This window comes from Xyrauchen texanus, chromosome 30 (assembly GCF_025860055.1).
Source record: "Xyrauchen texanus isolate HMW12.3.18 chromosome 30, RBS_HiC_50CHRs, whole genome shotgun sequence".
In the NCBI taxonomy this organism is placed as follows: Eukaryota; Metazoa; Chordata; class Actinopteri; order Cypriniformes; family Catostomidae; genus Xyrauchen; species Xyrauchen texanus.
Window position 1 is genome coordinate 28,152,663 of NC_068305.1, and position 18,714 is coordinate 28,171,376.

Here is an 18,714-nt window from a genome sequence, read left to right on the forward strand (position 1 = left end):
GTATGTCAATATCATAAAATAGCAGGGTCTGAGTAATGGAGAAAAAAATAAGTATTTATAAAATCATAATCAGCCATTGCAGTCATGATTTGTGTGAAAGTGAATAAAACACACAGTTGTTATAGCGCATCTAGTGTTAATTTGTCCACGAACCGCAGGGAATTGTAATTGGAGACACGTATAACAAGTTTTGCAAAAATGTAAACAGAACAGAAATCAGGAATGTGAATGCAGAATAAAGAAAAACAAAAAGGCACAAAGAAAAAACAAACATCTATTATTTATGCAGAGACAATTTTGTTCCCTACTGAAATGTGCTTTTTGCAAAATGCATTTTTTAATGTAAGGAAAAACATGTAAAGCCAAAATCGCAGAAATATCACGATATCTACATATTGCACAGCCCTAATCACCATCTCTCATAATGAAAACCAGGTTGGGCAAAAAAAAGAATGTTGACACCTACTTCTAATAAACGGGTTTAGCTAAAAATTGTGCAGATGTTTACAGCACAATGAAGGGATAGTAATCCCAAAAACGCCATCATTATTTCACCCTCATGCAAACCTGTATGACTTCCTTTCTTCTCTGGAACAGAGAGAGAATGAGTCTCAGTCACAATAAACTTGCAATGTGTGGACAAAATATGTAATGAATGAGAACGGTGACTAACATACTGTCTAATGTCTCCTCTTGTGTTCCACAGAAGAAAGAAATTCATAATGGTTTGGAGCAATGTGAGAGTGAGTAAATGGTAACAAAAAACAAAACTTTTGGGTGAGTTATCCCTTTAAGAAGACAAAATGACCACAATTCACATCCCAATTACATACAACTATATATGTGTACATATAAAGGAAAAGCAGCATTACTTTAGACAGGGTATGTTGTCTCTCATCCCATCTGACGAGTTGCTGCTAACGGAGGGATGTGTTTGAGGGGCGGTGGTTTGTGGACTGGGGGAGGTGATTGGAGTGGGAGGAGCTGGTGTCTGATCTCCACCTCCTTCTGGGGATTCCAGATCATTCAACTCATACTGTAACCTGACCTCCAGTAACTATGAAACACACACACATATGTACACATGTAATTGATGCAAGTGCACTTGAGCACAGATGTATATAAATAAGCTAAACGCATTGAGTTAATTGATCCCCATCAGTGTCACTGTTCTTAATTTGAGGCATGCTAATTGGTGTGTGTGTGTGTGTGTGTGTGTGTGTGTGTGTGTGTGTGTGTGTGTGTGTACGAGTAAGTGTTTCTACGTGTGTGAGAGTCTCGGGACTCAAGGTGCTAATAGGTTTAATTTACCCTCATTATGCACAAGTGTGAACATTCTGTCAGCAGCACGATATTAACTCTGATATTTTCCCACGTGTGCTGTTGTGGATGGACTGCGCTAACCAATCCAATGCAGTCCTGTGAGCCCCACTGCAATGCATGCACTGAATCTCACATGTGTCCCTAAATGACTATGCTTGTTAGACAAGATGCATCCACTACTTGATTCATTACTATCCTTGTTCTATGAATCATGTATTAATATGTAAATAAGTTGTGTTGATCAAGCTACTGTATATTTGAGCATTAATAAACTTAATTAAACTTAATTGCTTCAGTCTTAGCATCCCATTATTTGTAATTTCTTGTAATAAACCCATATGTAAATTAAAAATGTTCACAGATATAGTTTTTAATAGTATTCTCATAAGCGCTCATTTATTTATGAGTCACAGAACCATCGATATGCAAATATAGAGCTTATAAAAAATGGTAAGGCAAAATGAATGCAGTATTAATTATTCAAGCTCAATATACAGCTAGATGTGGTGAACATTAATTAGAACAGCTTTGGAAGGCTTGAGGATTTAGTTACAAATGTTCCTCTGATTTCCATAGTTGGCTATGTAGACTGCACATACACTTGAACACACACACGCGCATTCAAGTCACTGAACAACATCTATTTAATGAACAGATTTTATAATATTATCCGTATGAGTCATGGCAGTTTTCAAGGAAATATAATAAAGATATTGAGGGGAGAATGAAGAGAAAGTGAGTTAGAGAGAGAGAGAGAACGTCTATAAGGGCACAATTACTCATTCCACTCCAGAAACATTAACAAAGTTTAAAGTCAAGAGTAGAACCTTGCTTTAAGCTAATAAACACACTTTTATAAGAACAAATACAGTTACACAATAATACAATAAAGCATGCATTTTTACCTGCACCACCTCTGTTGTGATTTCCTGTTTGCTGAACCTGTATACGATGATGTGGGCAGAGACGCCAGCCACGCACAGCATACGGCTCTCAGGACACCAAGACATCAGCTGAATGGCAAACGGGTCCTCGTCCACAACATCTGTGCTGGGTTTCTCCTCCTTACATCGTACCTTCTCAAATACCTTTGCTGTCTTCAGCTTGTACAGTACCTGGAGCATTACTGAGCAACATGGGACTTAAAAATTAAACATTCCCAAGAGTTACCTCTGATCTCAGTACAGAATGTAAGTAAGGGATATATGTACAGTCAGCTAGTCATTTTCGGAAAATGAACCCAGTTGTCGATTAGGGCTGTACAATATGTAGATATTGTGATTTTTCTGCGATTTTGGCTTTACATGTTTTTCCTTACATTAAAAAATGCATTTTAGTGTTCAAAAGCACATTTCAGTAGGGAACAAAATTGTCTCTGCATAAATAATAGATGATAGCGTTTGTTTGTTTTTTCTTTGTGCCTTTTTGTATTTCTTTATTCTGCATTCACATTCCTGATTTCTGTTCTGTCCGTTTTGTGCACGGCATTCTGACTGGCCAGATCTCATCAGTGTTCAAAAGATGTGTACCAACCAGAATGGCGAATAAAACATAACAGAATTCTGATTATAAAAAAAATGAAATTTAGAAATTGCACATGCTCATGTCACAATTTTATTGAGATTGTGACTAATTGGGTTTATTTTCATCATGTCTGTTCAACTGTACATTATTCCACTTGTTACACAACTACTTACCAACTGAATAAATACATGGATACAAAAAATAAACTTAAATGGAATTAATTTAATTATGTTTAATAATTAATTAAGAGACCACAAATGGAGATGAAAGAAATTAAACTAGCACAGTTAAGCAGGAAATCGGTTGCCTAGGACAACATTCAAATATACAGTTTTGTGGTCATTAAACAAAAATGTTTGGCCACAGAGTGCCAAAACTGATCAACCAGAATCAAATATTCCAGAGAGCCATGTAATAAAAGTTTTAAATTCTCCAGATTTGGACATTGTATGCCTTGGAGGATTACAAATATGATGAGAAATTTGTAATGCCCCTCAAAAGCATAAATGTGTTTTGGCCAATTTTTTTGTGCCCTCTAATCCACTGACTCCAATTGTTCAGTCAAAGCACAAAAATATTAAATGGCATAAGATTAGCAACTCTGTTTGCCGGATTAATACTTCCTGACTAATTAGCTTTATATTTCTGTGGTGGACAAAATGAGGGCACATTTGTTTTTAAATTAGCTTTTGCCATTAAGGAAAACCTATTTGAATGTAAAACAAGCACTTGCAGGTTGGAAACCTTTGTTGTATTTGTAATATGAAAATATGTTCTTTAGCAGCTAAAAGAGACAGCCATAATTTGTCATTCTCATAGTTTAAACAAGGTCAAATGCTATTTACAGGTAACCCTCTTACAATACTGATCTCCCTGAGCAATGTGCAAGGTTTGATAAAGCCTGTGGGTATTTGGGGAATTAGTTGTTGCTTTTTGTGTGTGTGTGGGACTGTGAGCTGTGCACCATTATAAAGTCGGTCCCCAGTTGGGTCATAAATCATGGAGAATTAGCTACTTGTTAATGTAACTGATGTGTGATGTCATGTGTTATACTCCAACAGAAAAACGAAGCATCTCGGTCAGCCAAATCAGAATTTAAAGTGGATATTTGCCAGACAATTTAGACTGACTGAGGACTTGTGTTGTTCCGATGTCCTAGTCAAATGTGCTTATTCTTGTTGCTCAACTAGAGCATGACACTGGCGATGCCAAAGTCATGGGGTTTAATTCCCAGGGGACACAAAAAAATGAAAATATTTATTCGTTGTTTGCACAATTGTTTCTTTTGGTAAATTCGTCAGGCTAAATGCAAATAAAGTAGGGTAAATGTGCTTGAAGCAGGCTTTATATCGCAAGCTTTGAAAAATGATTGCACTGCACACATTTGTAAATAGTTGGCTTATGATGCATGTGCATTTTAGTAAGTGGTAAATGAGGTAATTATGAAGTCAGAAAGGCTCAGTACTCACTTGCTGAAGCATCCCAGAACTTCACTGAACCATCTGCATGCCTAAGAGAAGAGCAGCAGAGCATTTTTATTTTTTTAACTCTGTCTCTTACACTTTCATACACTTACCCACATAAACTCACAGTCAATTTCACACTGCCATTTATCCAAACAAACCACAGTGGTAAGCTAAGTTGCTGTGTCAGATAAAAGCTAGTAAATAGATGAGAGGAAGTGCTTCTCCCACTACTGTCAAATACATGAAAATACTGAACAAAAAAGCTTCTGTCATCCCTTGAGTGATACAGCCGAAAATGCTTACTTTTTTGTCAACATTTCTTTGTTCTTTCTTTTTTTCAGAATTGGGTAAAAATGGCTCATTTGCTATTACTCTTCTGTTGAAATCAACCTGCGCACAGCTTATTTATAGTGGTTTTACATATTAAGCAGGGATAAGTATTTTAAAATGGAAAGAATAATTACACTTCTACTTAAAGTGGAATTGGAAGCAGAATTGTTACATTCGTTCCTTTTAACCCAGTCATTACCCTCTCTTTTGCGTTCTGCCGCCTTCTCATTCTCCACTTAGGTCTATTTTTTGTAATAATTTTTTTTTGCAATTTCAGCAGAGCCATGAATTGTGATAGAAAAGAATGAACACAGCAACAGTTACACACACACACACACACACACACACACACACACACACACACACACACACACACACACACACACACACACGTGCCCTCACTCACAAACATATACACACTGTTCTTACCCAGTTATTATTATTTCAGGGTAGCTTTGTGTGCCCAGGCCCCAGTTTCCACCACTGATAGGCCATTCCTATGATAAACAACAGAATCACACAAAAGCACTTAAAACAGCAACCACAAAACCTTAACACATTAATCTAAATGTCCCAATGTATAAGAATTGAGGAGATGTGGTTGTTATTGCCCTAAAGCAAGTGAACATTCCTTAATTTTTTTAATAAAAAGCAGCCAATTTATAAGTTTTAAAGCAAAGCTTTTTCTTATAATGAAATGATTGTGCTGGCAGCCACAAAACATTTTTGTAATGTGGGTGGAACCTTTATTAAACGGCTGGCGAGGCTCTATAGGAACGCATTTCCTCATGAGGTGTGGAAGCTAAAGCAGTGTATTCAGAGAAAACTCAGTACTGCTGAAATCCTAAGTGGGCTGTTGGATAATCGGCTTCCCTGTGAGAAACTGACCTAACTTACACACCAAACTCCAGTCTTGGTTAAGAGGTCATTGTTTCTTTTATGCCCATAAATACCCCTGTCTAAACCTCTGAACCATACATGATGCACTGCACAACAGAAGACTGAAGTCATAGAGCCAAGAGGCAACAGAGCTGTTCAACAGGAGCCACAATAAAAGTCACTCAAACAACAAGGTATGTGTATATGTATGTGCATGTGTCTATGTATGTAAAAGTAAATAAGAGTTTGACAGATTCATATTTTTTTGAGGGGGAGATTTATACGATTACTTAGTGTCCTACACTAACCGTCATGCAGAACTGATTTTTAAAATTTTTATTTCTGTTTTGACACAAAAATAAGTAAACATTATACTCCAACAATAAAACATGCTATGCATTAGGAATGTTTTATTACTATTACTTTTATTCATGTCATTCTATTTATGCAAAGTTGCTTTGTGATCTAAATGTATCTTTATTTTGTGATCTCTTTAAGCTTAAAAATGCTATGCACTTTTCTCTTGAAAATGAATGGCTGTACCGTAAAAAGTTGTATAATCATTGCAAAAGTTTGGTTGGATGCTAATCTTTAGAGGCAGATAAAAAAATATTGGTCTATATCTACAGTAAATATACAAAGAAAACAGCTTTGATACAATATTGAATCATTATCCAACAGTTTAGTAGCTTTGTGCATGTGTGTGTGTGTGTGTGTCTGTGTGTGTGTCTGTGTAAAGGGTTTGGGTGGTTTAAGAGTAAATAGTTTTAGGTTACAAACTAATAATTAGTAATTACAAGGGTAGGCTATAATGCTATAAACTTGGTTTGTGAGGACATTTCTAGTGTCCCCATAATTAAAATCGCTTAAACATGCTAAACAATGTTTTTCTGAAAATGTAAAATGCTGAACATTTTTTGTGAGGATTAGGTTTAGGGGTATGGTTTGGTGTGTAGTACGAACAGTATTAAAATCATTATGTCTATGGAGAGTCTAAGAATAGCCGCACCAACGTGTGTGTGTGTGTGTGTGTGTGTGTGTGTGTGTGTGTGTGTGTGGCATGAATGTGATTTTGCTTGCATGTGGTTTCACCTTTTTGCTGTAGCCCTGTCGTTTCTGGCGAGACCCGACAGAATAAAGTGCAGGTATGAGGTCCGCAGGACAATCGGCTAAGTATTCACAACACGTCACGGGAGACTCATGAATCGTCATGGGATATGGATTTTCAAAGATTGGGTAACTATGGAAACATCACAGGACAAAACCATCAGCCTGACACTGCAGTGGCATACAGAGAAAGGTGTGATGCGTCAAACAAGTAAGGCACAAATAACCAACTGTGATGCAAATAGTGAGTGCTGTGATTGGCTAATACATACCCATTTTGTGCAAGGTCAATAACAACTAAATCCTTTTCGAGAAGAACCACTACAGCGTATGGTTCCTGAAAATCTGCAGAGAAAAAGAAACGTGATGGGAAAAATCATAAAGCTGTTAGACACTATATCCTAGTGTTTTACAATATTATTTTACAAGCCATTATTTGTTTAAACATAGCTGACAACAATATCCTCACATTAACAACCGACCTGTTATAAACTTACATTTACATTTACATTTACCGGTAATTTTATCTAAAGGGACTTAATGCCAACAATACATCTCATACAATGACCCCAGAAAGTATTTGTACAGTTTTGGACACCTAAGTCACACTTAAATGGATTAATTTAATTGCATTAGATAACAGAATATCAAACTAAGTGGCACCTGCCAATAAATGATGCTAAAGCTTTTCACAAAACCAACTTTACTTTTCTGTAAACTTTCAATTACTTTTAATGAACTAGTTTTGAGGTTATTTTAGTGGATGTAAAATTCAGATCCTAGTTAACACAGGTTTCCTAACTGAGTAACCTCAGGTGTAATTCATCACATTAACTATTGACATGTTTAGTCTTAATTTTGAATTACAAACTGTATCTTTACAGTATAGACATAAATATTGTTTTATAATTTGAAAACGAACAAACATCTTTTTGTGAAAGGCATCTGATATGTAGATATGTAGCACAAACACACTTTTCAAGCAAAACCACATGCTTTAATATTTTGTTACATAATGCAAAAACATTCATACATTTTTAAGTTAAGCTTAATTGTCCAAATGCTTTTTGCAGCCAATATATTTTAGTACTTGGCCTGATCTCTGCTTAGCTGTAGAAGTTCAGACCAGCGACGTCACAGCAGAAAAAACACTGTGCGAGTTTGAACCTCCTAAACATCTCAATAATGAATCAGAACCAAAGACATCCCACTACAAATATAGCTTAATCAATGTACAGAGCCAGGCACAGTTACATAAGCAACACTGCAAACACTGCTCCCCTTCCTTGTGTGTTCATCATCGCTTCGGCTTAACGCAAACCCAAAACAAAAAGCTTAAGCCTTTCACACAGATCATTTAACAGGGATGCTGTATTTTGCGCAGAAGCATGATGATCTTAATTTATGTGTTTATTAATTAAGGCCAAGCTAAATAATCTAGATGATTCAGTTATTGTTTCTAAACCAGCACCATGCACTGGCGGGTTCCATGTGACATGTTCAGGATGTTATGATAAAATACATTTAAAATGCATTTAAAAAAATAATTCTCTTCTTCACACAGGCATGCTATTGACAGAATATTAACTCAACAGTGGCATTCTGTAGATTGACAGCAAACTGAAGTTATATCAGCTTTTGCTATGGCTGCCCTCAGAGAAAATAAATTACTTATTATTCAAAAATAGCCACCAAAGCGATTAATTATTTAAATGAGACGGCAATAATAAACGAAAGCAGTCAGAGACCTTGATGCTATGAATAGAGGAAGCTTTAAAAAAAAAGAGATGAAAAATGTAATTACTAGGCAGCGGTTCCCTTGGGAGAGCTCAAGCTCATCTACAAAGAACATAAAAGAACAGAACAACCCAACAAAACAAAGATTCAAATGTCAGCAAAAAAAAAAAAAAAAAAGAACATGGAAAAGGGGAGAGGCAAATGAGAGAGAGAAATATACAGAGAGAGGGATTGTGACTGAGAAAGAGGAGACTGAGTGCTTATTTCAATTGTGCTGTACAAAGCAGGTGTTGTTATTGAGTAAATTCATCTACGTGCCATTAGGATATGGCATTTCACACAAAGTGAGGAAGTCTACAATGGGATAGTCCATCTCCAATACTGCCGTGCTCTTCCCGTGCATTACAGTCAAACATGGCCGTCGACCAACGGTGTCATACGACAAACCACCAGAGAAGATCATAAATGGATCCCTGTTCAAGACACAAACATAAAGGCACACATGCATTCATTTAAAAACATACAAAAGTTATTGGTGCTGAAATTGTATCACTGCCTCAGCCAACACTGGTGAAAAGACCAGCATACTGTATGTAGTACTTTGAAATGTTGGTTCCCAAAATCTAGAATGCTAGTGTACTGGCAGGGTTATAAACTAATTTAGCTAGGCTTATTAACTAGTTCACCTAGTCCTTTTTGGAGCTTGAAAAATTTAGACACCATTGACTAGCATTGTATTGATATAAACACATTGTACTGTACATCTATGAAATATCTTTGTTTGTGTTACACAGAAGACAGAAAGTCTAATATCTTATACAAATTTGTTTCTCAAGCTTATCAATTAGTTTTATGGATGTTAAGAAATTTTTATGGGAAAGCTTAACAAAAACACAGATTAAGAAAATGTGCAGTGAACACTTCCCTGATCAACCATCCTCACTACTAGCAAAGTTGCTGTGAACTCATGAACAGCATTGCTATGCTAGTCCACCAGATTATCCAGCACTAACCAGCATAAATCAGTATGGGCCGGTATTCTGGAAATTACAAATTAATAGGTCAAGGACAAATGAATAGCAACAGGTGTGCACTTACCCTGCTCTTGTGGTCTTGTATTCTACTTTAAGAATGGGTTTGCAAGGCTCTGGCTTTTTTCCATCTTTAGGCTGCTTTCCTGAAACAGTATCAGACTTATTTAGAAAGTTCCTTCACCACCGTCTTTGGCCCTGTCCCAAATGTTGCACTTGACGTAGGCTTGATTGCTTGTTAAATCCATGGGACTGTAGGATGTGCCATTTGTCATTTTATGATTTAGAAGCATGCTCACAAATACCCCCTACTCAATTTTTGCGTGACTTCAAAGTAAACTACTACCGAACAGCATTACTGTACGTCAACAGTAATGTGGACTTGGAGGAAGATAGCAAGTTCTGAAGGCAACACTTGGGACGTCGCCTCTCTCTCCCACAAACAAACACACAGGAAGTGTGTCATAGAAGAACTATGTAAGGTACACCAGTCAAAACCAGACTGATTACAGAAAAACCTCACAAACATACCTCAACAGGTGGATTGAATGTTAAATTGGAATTATGTCTATTAGCTTTGAAGCTACATGCTTATGTACTCCTAAAAGTTGACTAAATGAACATTTAGCTAATTTATGCATTTAAAAGTTACAGTCTTTCTCTACTGGGAAAACTGACAAAAAATATTTATGACTATGACACAGATTTTTGTCCAATCAAATGCTCTCTAGAATAAAAATGTTCCTCCCATAAAACCACCTGCAAAAGACTAGCAAAATGCAAATAATTTTTCATGGCTGTAATGTAACCAATGCCATTAGCTATTTTTAAAAGAAGGATGGGCATTTTAATATGTCCCATCCAAACATCCTGTTTCAGTAGGAAATATGGGAAAACATAGTATAAGTTCAAAATAAACCAAAGTAATTCGCCATTAGGCAAAATAAGAGATGAGATGATTAATGAAAAATTAATGGTTAATAGCAAAACACTTCAGCTAGTTAGTGACTAATTGCTGACAGCTGTTTTCAATATTCAGTGTCTCTCAACTGAACTCATTACATTAAAGTCTCTAGATTCATATCAGTCCCCTCTTGTCAGTTTTATTTTCTCAACAAAAGAAAGTGTTCACTAAGAAACATCATTATGTAATTTCCTCTCCTCCTGAGCAAGTAACACTCTGAAGCAGTTGTTAAACGCTAATCCTGAAACTGTTAAATGCCCCCAAAATCGCTCATTGCACATATCATATATTACTATCTCAGCAGCCTTCTGAAAACATTTATGGGTTTATACTTAAATTTTTCAGCTTAGAATTCTTTCTTTCTCCATCTGTCTCTCTGTTGTGTTCCTCTTATGGAGGCATGGGTGAGGCTGAGGGTGTTGTTGTATAAAGAGAACACTGCCGTGGAGTATCTTCAATAGAGCAGGCACGGATGTTCACCAAAGGGAAGAGCACAAGGTTCACCAGGATCTAAAAAGCTCGCCTCACTATCACAGACTACAACGCAGGCAGTCTCCATGGATGAACAAAATGAGAATGGAAATTAAAGATTCACTTGAAATGGAAATAAGGAAGAGGAGGTGATTGTTTTAAGCTGCTTTGTGAAGGGAGAAAAAAAATCTAATTACAATCCTGAATTGACAAGTCTTTAAGAGAGGTGTGATACAACCTTGAGAAACAGATGTAAGAGCAGTTGATTTTATAATCATTATCCTGAAGAAAATGGATTTGAATAAAATGTGTGTGTGTGTGTGTGTGTGTGTGTGTGTGTTTTTGTGTGTGTTTGTGTGTGTGTGGGCGGGTTTGGGTTGTTTACGATGAAATTTCAAGGGTATTATGCTAAAAATGTGGTTTATGAGGGCATTTCTAGTGTCCCCATAATTAAAATCGCTTAAACATAATAAATAAAGTTTGTTGTTTTTTTTGTTTTCTGTGAAGGTTAGGTTTAGGGGTAGTGTTAGGGGATAGAATCTATAGTTGTACAGTATAAAAATCATTATATCTATGGAGATTCCTCTGTGTGTGTGTGTGTGTGTGTGTGTGTGTGAGAGAGAGAGAGAGAGAGAGAGCGAGAGAATTGAATTAAGATAAATAAAAGAAAGAAAGATCACTAACCGTGTGGCGTGATTGTCTGTACGGGCTTGGCTGGGGACTTAATATTCCATATGGTCAGTGTGCCGTCTGAGTGACTACAGATAAACTGCTTCCCCTCGTGATGCCAGGCCACAGAATGGATTGCCTGTGAGTGAGAACGACAATTCATGAGTGAGAGAAAGAGTGAAGAAAAAGTCGGTTGTACAGAAATTCATGTATGGGGAACACAACTCAATGCCAGATTTCCTGATAGGGACTCACACCTACTGTAAATGTCGAAGATGTCAACTGTGGGTCAGTACCAAAACACAGGCTACCACCATGGGCTGTATTACAGAAACATCCATACTTTAGAATGCTGTGTATCTTAACTGTCTATTAACCATGGCAATTTCAGCTAGGATCTCCTTAAGAATATTGAACTTGTAAGATCTTAACTGGAATTTTGGTACTTTCATTTTGTAGAACTTGTAATTACAAAGTTGTAAACTTGGAATTCTATGAAAGCACCAACTTGACAGTCGTGATGTCAAGTCAAAAGAACCAATATGGCAGCGTCCCCAACCGTTTAAAGTAACAGTGAACACATTTCTAGTTGATATGCCATTTTATTATGCCACTTTTACTTGGAGCACTTTCTTTGTTCTTAAACATTTTGCACAAACATATAGAGGTGAATTAATAAATGAATGTATAAATTAATATTTTACTATTATCAAAACAAAGCAGTTTTGGCTTTATGAGTGTTGCTATAAAAACAAATACTTCCAAGGTCAGAGGAAGTGAACAGCTCCGAGTAGAATCTCTGCGTTACAATGATAATCTCTATAAATCGTAATTACAGTAATTTCGACACGACGTGAACACAGCATTAATTAATGTTTTTATTTAAACTATAAAAAAAATTAGTTCAAATCTAGCCTAATTGTCCTTCTTCTGTGTATAAACATTTTCCATATTAGATTCGAAACACATCTTAGAATAGATTCAGGCTTCGAAAGCACAAACAGGCATTAAATTAAGGTGATAGAGCCAGGAGCATAGATCAAAAGGTTCAAGGGGTCCCCCAATTTTTGGGAAAACATTTCATTTTCAAATTTACAATCAATATAGTAAAACAAAATCCTGTATGTTGTCCTCCCCCAAGTTGAAACAAGATCAATGACCTTGACCAAAACCATGCTGGGACAAGTGCTATAAAGACAGACTGTATTTCTCTCTTTCTCTCATTCACAGAAATGGCCTTATGGTAATAGATTCACCTGTATCTCTCATTTTCCTCAATTATCAGAAAAAGAACAGTTGTAATATTTACTAAGTGAGGGGTGAGGTCAGTTATTCAACCAATGTAGCAGAATTCATATTACAGCATATCCTAACCAAACACAATGTGATAAAGCAACAAGCAATAAAAGCTTCTACCACATAATTTGGGATTTGCCCTAACCAGCCGCAAACGTGATATGCAACAATCTATTACTTGGTAGCCCCGCCTAATGTGAAATCAAATTGGTCCAAGATGCTTCTGCTCCTCATAAATGTACATTAAACATCAAATATGTTCTGATTGGCTGTAATTGTGTCACATTGCCGCATTTTCACTTTCAGTGTATGGAAATTTCCTGTTTAAAATACAGTGTTGGTGCGCTACCGCCTCAAGCTAAGCAACCAACCAAACTGATCTACAACTATCCCACAGAGGGAAACATCCAAATCCAAATTTGTAATTGATTGTGCGCTTCAAAGAGATATAACCTATAAGAACTTCTGTCTTTGTTCTTTCCATAATTCCTTTGATGTGCATCAATAAATGTATTACTTTTTATAGCTTTGTTTTGCACTGTTATTGTATTGACTGAATGCTATGGCATTACTATGTGGAAAAAGTCATGCCATTAAAGCACAGTGAATGGAACGAAATTGAATTGAGAGAGAGAGAGAATGCGCAGCATGAGGCTGATGTATCAAGAGAACGCAGAGCAAATGGAAGCACAAAGAAGGCTGAAAGAGAGTTCTCATTATTTTCTAATTAAGCTCAGTCTCCTCTTGTTTAGCATAATGATGGCGGCTCTATCTCTGTCTCTGGCAGACAGTGTGGACGAGCCTCAGCAGACCTAACTAATCAATGAACCGAATGCAACATTATTACAGGAACATCCAGAGAGGAGGGGCCAGACAGACACACAAACACTAATACATGTATACGTAAGCACGCCTGTTCACACACACAGGAACTTAGAGTTGAACACACAAAAAAATATGCTTATGCAAAGCTGCTTTCACAACACCCGGCAACTATAATTATGAGGGATTATGTTGCTTGCATAATATATACTGTCAAAGTAAAGAGCAAGAGGGCTGGCAAACCGAAAAACTGAGTCATTTAACAGTAATATGCGTTTGCTAAATAACTGAGATCTAAGAGTTCAGAAAATGGCTTTAGAGAGGAAGGAAACTGTTAGGAATATAATATTACCATTCTACTTTCACTATGTCTGCCATATAATGTATAGTACTGCCCTACAAAGGTAAAGCACAATAACTTTGTCATGATCCTGTCACTCTGTGTTTTTGTGTGACAGGACCGTGACATCATTGTTCTACGTCTGTCTGGTTTCGGTTTCTGTCTTTGTGTGAGTGCACAGCTTCGGTTGTGGTTTCCCTGCTGTGCGCTCGTCGGACGGTCTTGTTTCATGTCCGGAGCATGGTGACTGGATCCTGACTTCCCTGTCTGGTTCGGTTTCGGATTCGGTGTTGGGATCCAGACACTCATGCGCCATGTTCCGTCTGTTATTGGCATGAGTGCATTGTGTTTATGTCATCTTGGCTGAATGCACTCAAGTCAATCGTTATTGTCTGTCTCCACGGACAACCTTCGCGTTGCCCTGCATGCCCCGGTCGCGAGATGTCTTCATGATGACCTGAGGTTCGGTCATTTCTGAGGTCTGAGATGTCGGGTTTATTTGTGTCCGAACTCTCGTACAGGTGTCCTGTCTCGTTTTGACGCCTGTGGCGTGCATTGAGTGGTGTTTGCCATAGCGATGTACGCTCAGGCTTTTAGTATGAGAATGCAAGGCATTGCTTTGTTTGGCGTGGTTGGCATGAGCGCATATTGCCTCTTTGTCTTGGCAATATTCGTATGTGCCATTCAGGTGTTTGTGTCTTGTGAGAGCACGTGGTTTTGTTATGTTTCTGTTCTGCCGCGTGTATCTCAGTCTTGCGTCATACCACGCCTCTTTGTTTGCTTATTATTAGTTTATTAGCTACACCTGCCTGTTACACTAAAACAAATCTTTTTTGTTTTTTTTTACCCTGCGTTTGGGTCCTGCCTCTGATTCTCTGCTTCAGTCGTGACAAACTTTGCCAACACTGAAGCTGAGAAAAAATGGCTTCAACATTGGTTTTGTGTGGTTTCTGTGCTCTTTGTTCTCTCTGAATCAGTAACACTTTGCAATATGGTTCCATTAATTAACATTAGTTAACTACATTTGTTAACATGAATAGCAATGAACAATACTTTTACAGAATTTGTTAATCTTTAATAGTTAATTAAAGGAATGTTCCAGTTAAGCTATATTGACAGCATTTGTCATCATGTTGATTATCACAAAAATATATTTAGATTCGTACATCCTTTTATTTAAAAAAGGTTACAGTGAGGCACAAACTTAACTAACTTCTGTTAAAACTGAAGCATTATTTGAGCTGTAATGTTGTTTAAATCATAATTTTGTACAGTCATTTTAGGGTTTGCCAAAATGTGCAGAATGCAACAGAGCAACCTGCATGGAATACTGCACAATGCAATGCACTCGGTTTGAAATTCCATTTCCAGAATGATGAATAAATATCTTCATCGCCGTGATTTTTTAAATCTTTTTCTTAATTATTTGATTGGACTGTCAAAATTGCATGAAAATGCTAAATAAAATGATTTTATTTCTGAAATAAAAACAGAATAATAATGTATCAAAATGAATATGTTAATGTTTCAAAAATGTAGCATACTAATCTTTAAAATATTTAGCATTGTATGTGTCCTGTTTCTCATAAAGCAAGCCATATTCAGTGTATCATACACAGTATGCTAGCATTCCATTCTGAACATAGCCTCTGATTCTTATTGTATTTTAATCCATACAGTAACAAGGATTTGTGAAAAGAGTGTATCCAAGTTTGTGTGTGCATGCAAACTTTTTTAAAAAAAGGTTGAAGGATAAGAGAGGTCTGCCTTATTAATGACACCTTAAAGACACCAAGACCTCTACCTCTCCTCTATTCTTTCCTATATGTCTCTCTCTCTCTCTCTCTCTCTCTCTCTCTCTCTCTCTCTCTCTCTCTCTCTCTCTCTCTCTCTCTCTCTCTCTCTCTCTCTCTACCTCCTCTTTGAGATAACTACAGAGACCTCAGAGACAGTGAACTGTGACATTGTCATACATCTGACACACACACGCACACAAATAGAGCTTGAGAGGTCTGATAGCTTTGCTGTAGGCAACCACAATCCTCCTCCTCAGTCCAAAAATATTGCTGCCACTGCCCTCATACACACAAAACACAACACAAGACATCCAGAAAAGGATCAGCTGGCCCGGTTTCCCATTATAACAAATCCAAAAATCTGTGTGTATATACACCTGAGGATTCATATAGAGAGACCTGCAAAGATGTTCACCAGGTTCTGACAAACGTAACACTGTGTCATCACTTTAAACAAAAGTAAATTAATCAAGGGATTGTTTTCATATAATACCATGACAAATACCTAGTAGGGGCTCTTTTAGAAAGCAATAACTTCTTAACAACCCAAAGCACATTAGCAAATGTTTAGCAACACACACACACAAAACATGCCCACATGTTAGCACAAACATAAAGATACAAAAGATAAAAGGGAGGGAAAATTGCCAAAAGCAAAATTATTAGAATCTATCTCTCTCCCTACCATACATTAATCACAGTCAATGTGGAGTATACCGAAAGAAAGAGGCATAATGTGTCCGTACATATTTTATACTATTTGCATTGGCACTGCTGCTTTTCTTTTCCTTATTTCAGGGCATCCATCCATTTATAGCAGCACAGCTCCTCACCACCTCCATGCTAATTCTGCTGCTCATTGCACCCTTTAGCGCTAAAAGCTTCTAATGATATGATATGATTTTAATTCTGCTGTCAGTGTCTATTGCACTTTGGTGACCCCTTCAGAGATAAAAGGTTCCCAGACAATCTCTGCATAACAAAACACGTCTCATCAATCTGTCCGAGCGTTTTCCCGCTCTGTCCTTCATAACTGTAAACTGTAAAGCTCCATGTGTGGTCTGACGTACAAGTAGCGGTGTCTCATGGAGCGACTTTGACCTCGCTATAGGTGGGGATGTTTTACCTCACAATACTTTTTTTTTCAGTCTAACAGCAACATTCGATATTTACGATCCATTTTTCACAGTAATATTTTTGAGAAAAAACATGGTGAAATAGATTGTTTTGTAATGATAAACATTACACAATCTGGAAGCAAGGTACACTATTTCCTCACATTGTTTTTTTACTGGCACTGACATGTCTATGCTCCATGCCAGTGTAAATGCAGACTGATAGACGTGCTGCAGCTGTTATAATCACACAGTCAATTTAAGTTGTTCTGTTTTTCATTTAATTACTTTTTTAATGTTTTTATATCACAATTTTTAGATTATTAATTGCTGCTGTTCCTAACAAATAAAAAAGCAAAGCACTGTTGACTCTGTTCTCTATTTTATTAGTTTATTTTATTACTAGGTTTTGAATAATTACTTTTAAAACATGAAGCAATGTTTAGGAGACTCTCTTGATGGCTACATTATTTTAAATTAATTTGTTAATATATATGTAATTTTTAAATAAAGGAGTGTTTTCAATCACATGTTTGTTTATTATTCAGTGGTTGGTGTGCCATGGGGGAAAATACACCATAAAGGGGTGCCGCAGTTTAAAAAAGTTTAGGAACCACTGCTCTACGCTACTTTTTAGGCTCTATTGTTGAAGTAAAGCAAGTCCAATCATGATGAATGAGAAACAAGTGAGTAAAAGATAGCAATATATCATAGCTTTGAATCGGGATTCACTAAACACTAAAGTTTCACAATATTGTTGTATTGCGACCCAGATACCGATATAATATCATTTTCCCAGACCCCTGCTGATTCTCAACCCAACTTGCTACCCGTATGGAGCAGTAGATTGTAGGACATTTATCTCTGCTGTACTAATCAATCAAGGAAAATGAAAGCAGGAATAAATCAGACTTCCACCCAAGCACAGCCATTCATCAGGGTACAGATGAGTTGTTCTCTGAGAAATTAACTCTCACTTAAACACAAACACACAAAAAAGAGACAAAGTAAGAGATGGATTTGACGTGTGTGTGTACATTGAGTGTGTGTCTGATTTAATTAATTTGCACGTTTGCTTTGGGCACATCATGCTCATCATAATGACTAACATACACTGACTGCCACTGTTAACAAAAGCCATCGAACCATCTTAAAGTGGAGAGGCAGATTAACTTTATGTTCAACTGGATTTTCAGATGCAAGCTAACAATTCCCAGGACATGCAGACATAAAATGAACTTGCAGACATATGGATTATTTAAGTGAAAATATATAGAGCTGAAATAAAATGTTCACAACAAAAGAGAGACATGTGAGGGTGTAGCAACCATTATTGCTATTGGAGAAATTTCTAAGCCATTGGGTGGCCACTGTGTGAGAGAGGGAGAGAGAGAGAGAGAGAGAGAGAGAGACAGAGAGAGAAATCACTTTACACAGTCTACCTCTTCTACTTATGTCCTACAACCTGATAATACTGATGCTCCTTTGATGATATAGCACCAAGCCGAACAAAAACTATGTTCCAACTTAAAGAGATCTAATTTGCCTTCTTTATTCAAATCAAAACTTCATGAATATTTGATTTATACTTTTCCATATTCTTAGCGTTTCTGCCACTGCAGGCGACAGAAGCCTGAAATACAACCTTCAGTGTGACAATACATACCTCATCGTAAGTGTACCGGTATTCAGCTCTCTTTGATTTCAAATCCCACAGCACTACGATTCCAGACTCAAATCCTATTATGAGCTGAAACGAGAAGAAAGATGTTTGTGTGTGAGTGTGTGTGTGTGGGGGGGTTCAAGGAAAGAAAATACACAGTCAGTATGTTGAACCAGACCTG

The 18,714-nt window shown here is 37.0% G+C and overlaps 1 protein-coding gene across 2 annotated transcripts in view; it reads right to left on the bottom strand.

Annotated features, from left to right (window-relative positions):
* The window catches only part of LOC127624340 (syntaxin-binding protein 5-like), a 111,531-nt gene that overhangs the window by 25,126 nt on the left and 67,691 nt on the right, over positions 1-18,714 (bottom strand). For both annotated transcript variants that reach the window (XM_052099127.1, XM_052099126.1), the window contains exons 7-16: positions 18,537-18,620; positions 11,517-11,640; positions 9,465-9,543; positions 8,685-8,839; positions 6,902-6,974; positions 6,615-6,762; positions 5,073-5,140; positions 4,317-4,357; positions 2,229-2,449; positions 873-1,057 (exon numbers count right to left, since the gene is read on the bottom strand). In XM_052099127.1, the coding sequence (XP_051955087.1) occupies positions 873-1,057; positions 2,229-2,449; positions 4,317-4,357; positions 5,073-5,140; positions 6,615-6,762; positions 6,902-6,974; positions 8,685-8,839; positions 9,465-9,543; positions 11,517-11,640; positions 18,537-18,620 (1,178 nt within the window). The remainder of the gene's footprint in view (positions 1-872; positions 1,058-2,228; positions 2,450-4,316; positions 4,358-5,072; positions 5,141-6,614; positions 6,763-6,901; positions 6,975-8,684; positions 8,840-9,464; positions 9,544-11,516; positions 11,641-18,536; positions 18,621-18,714) is intronic.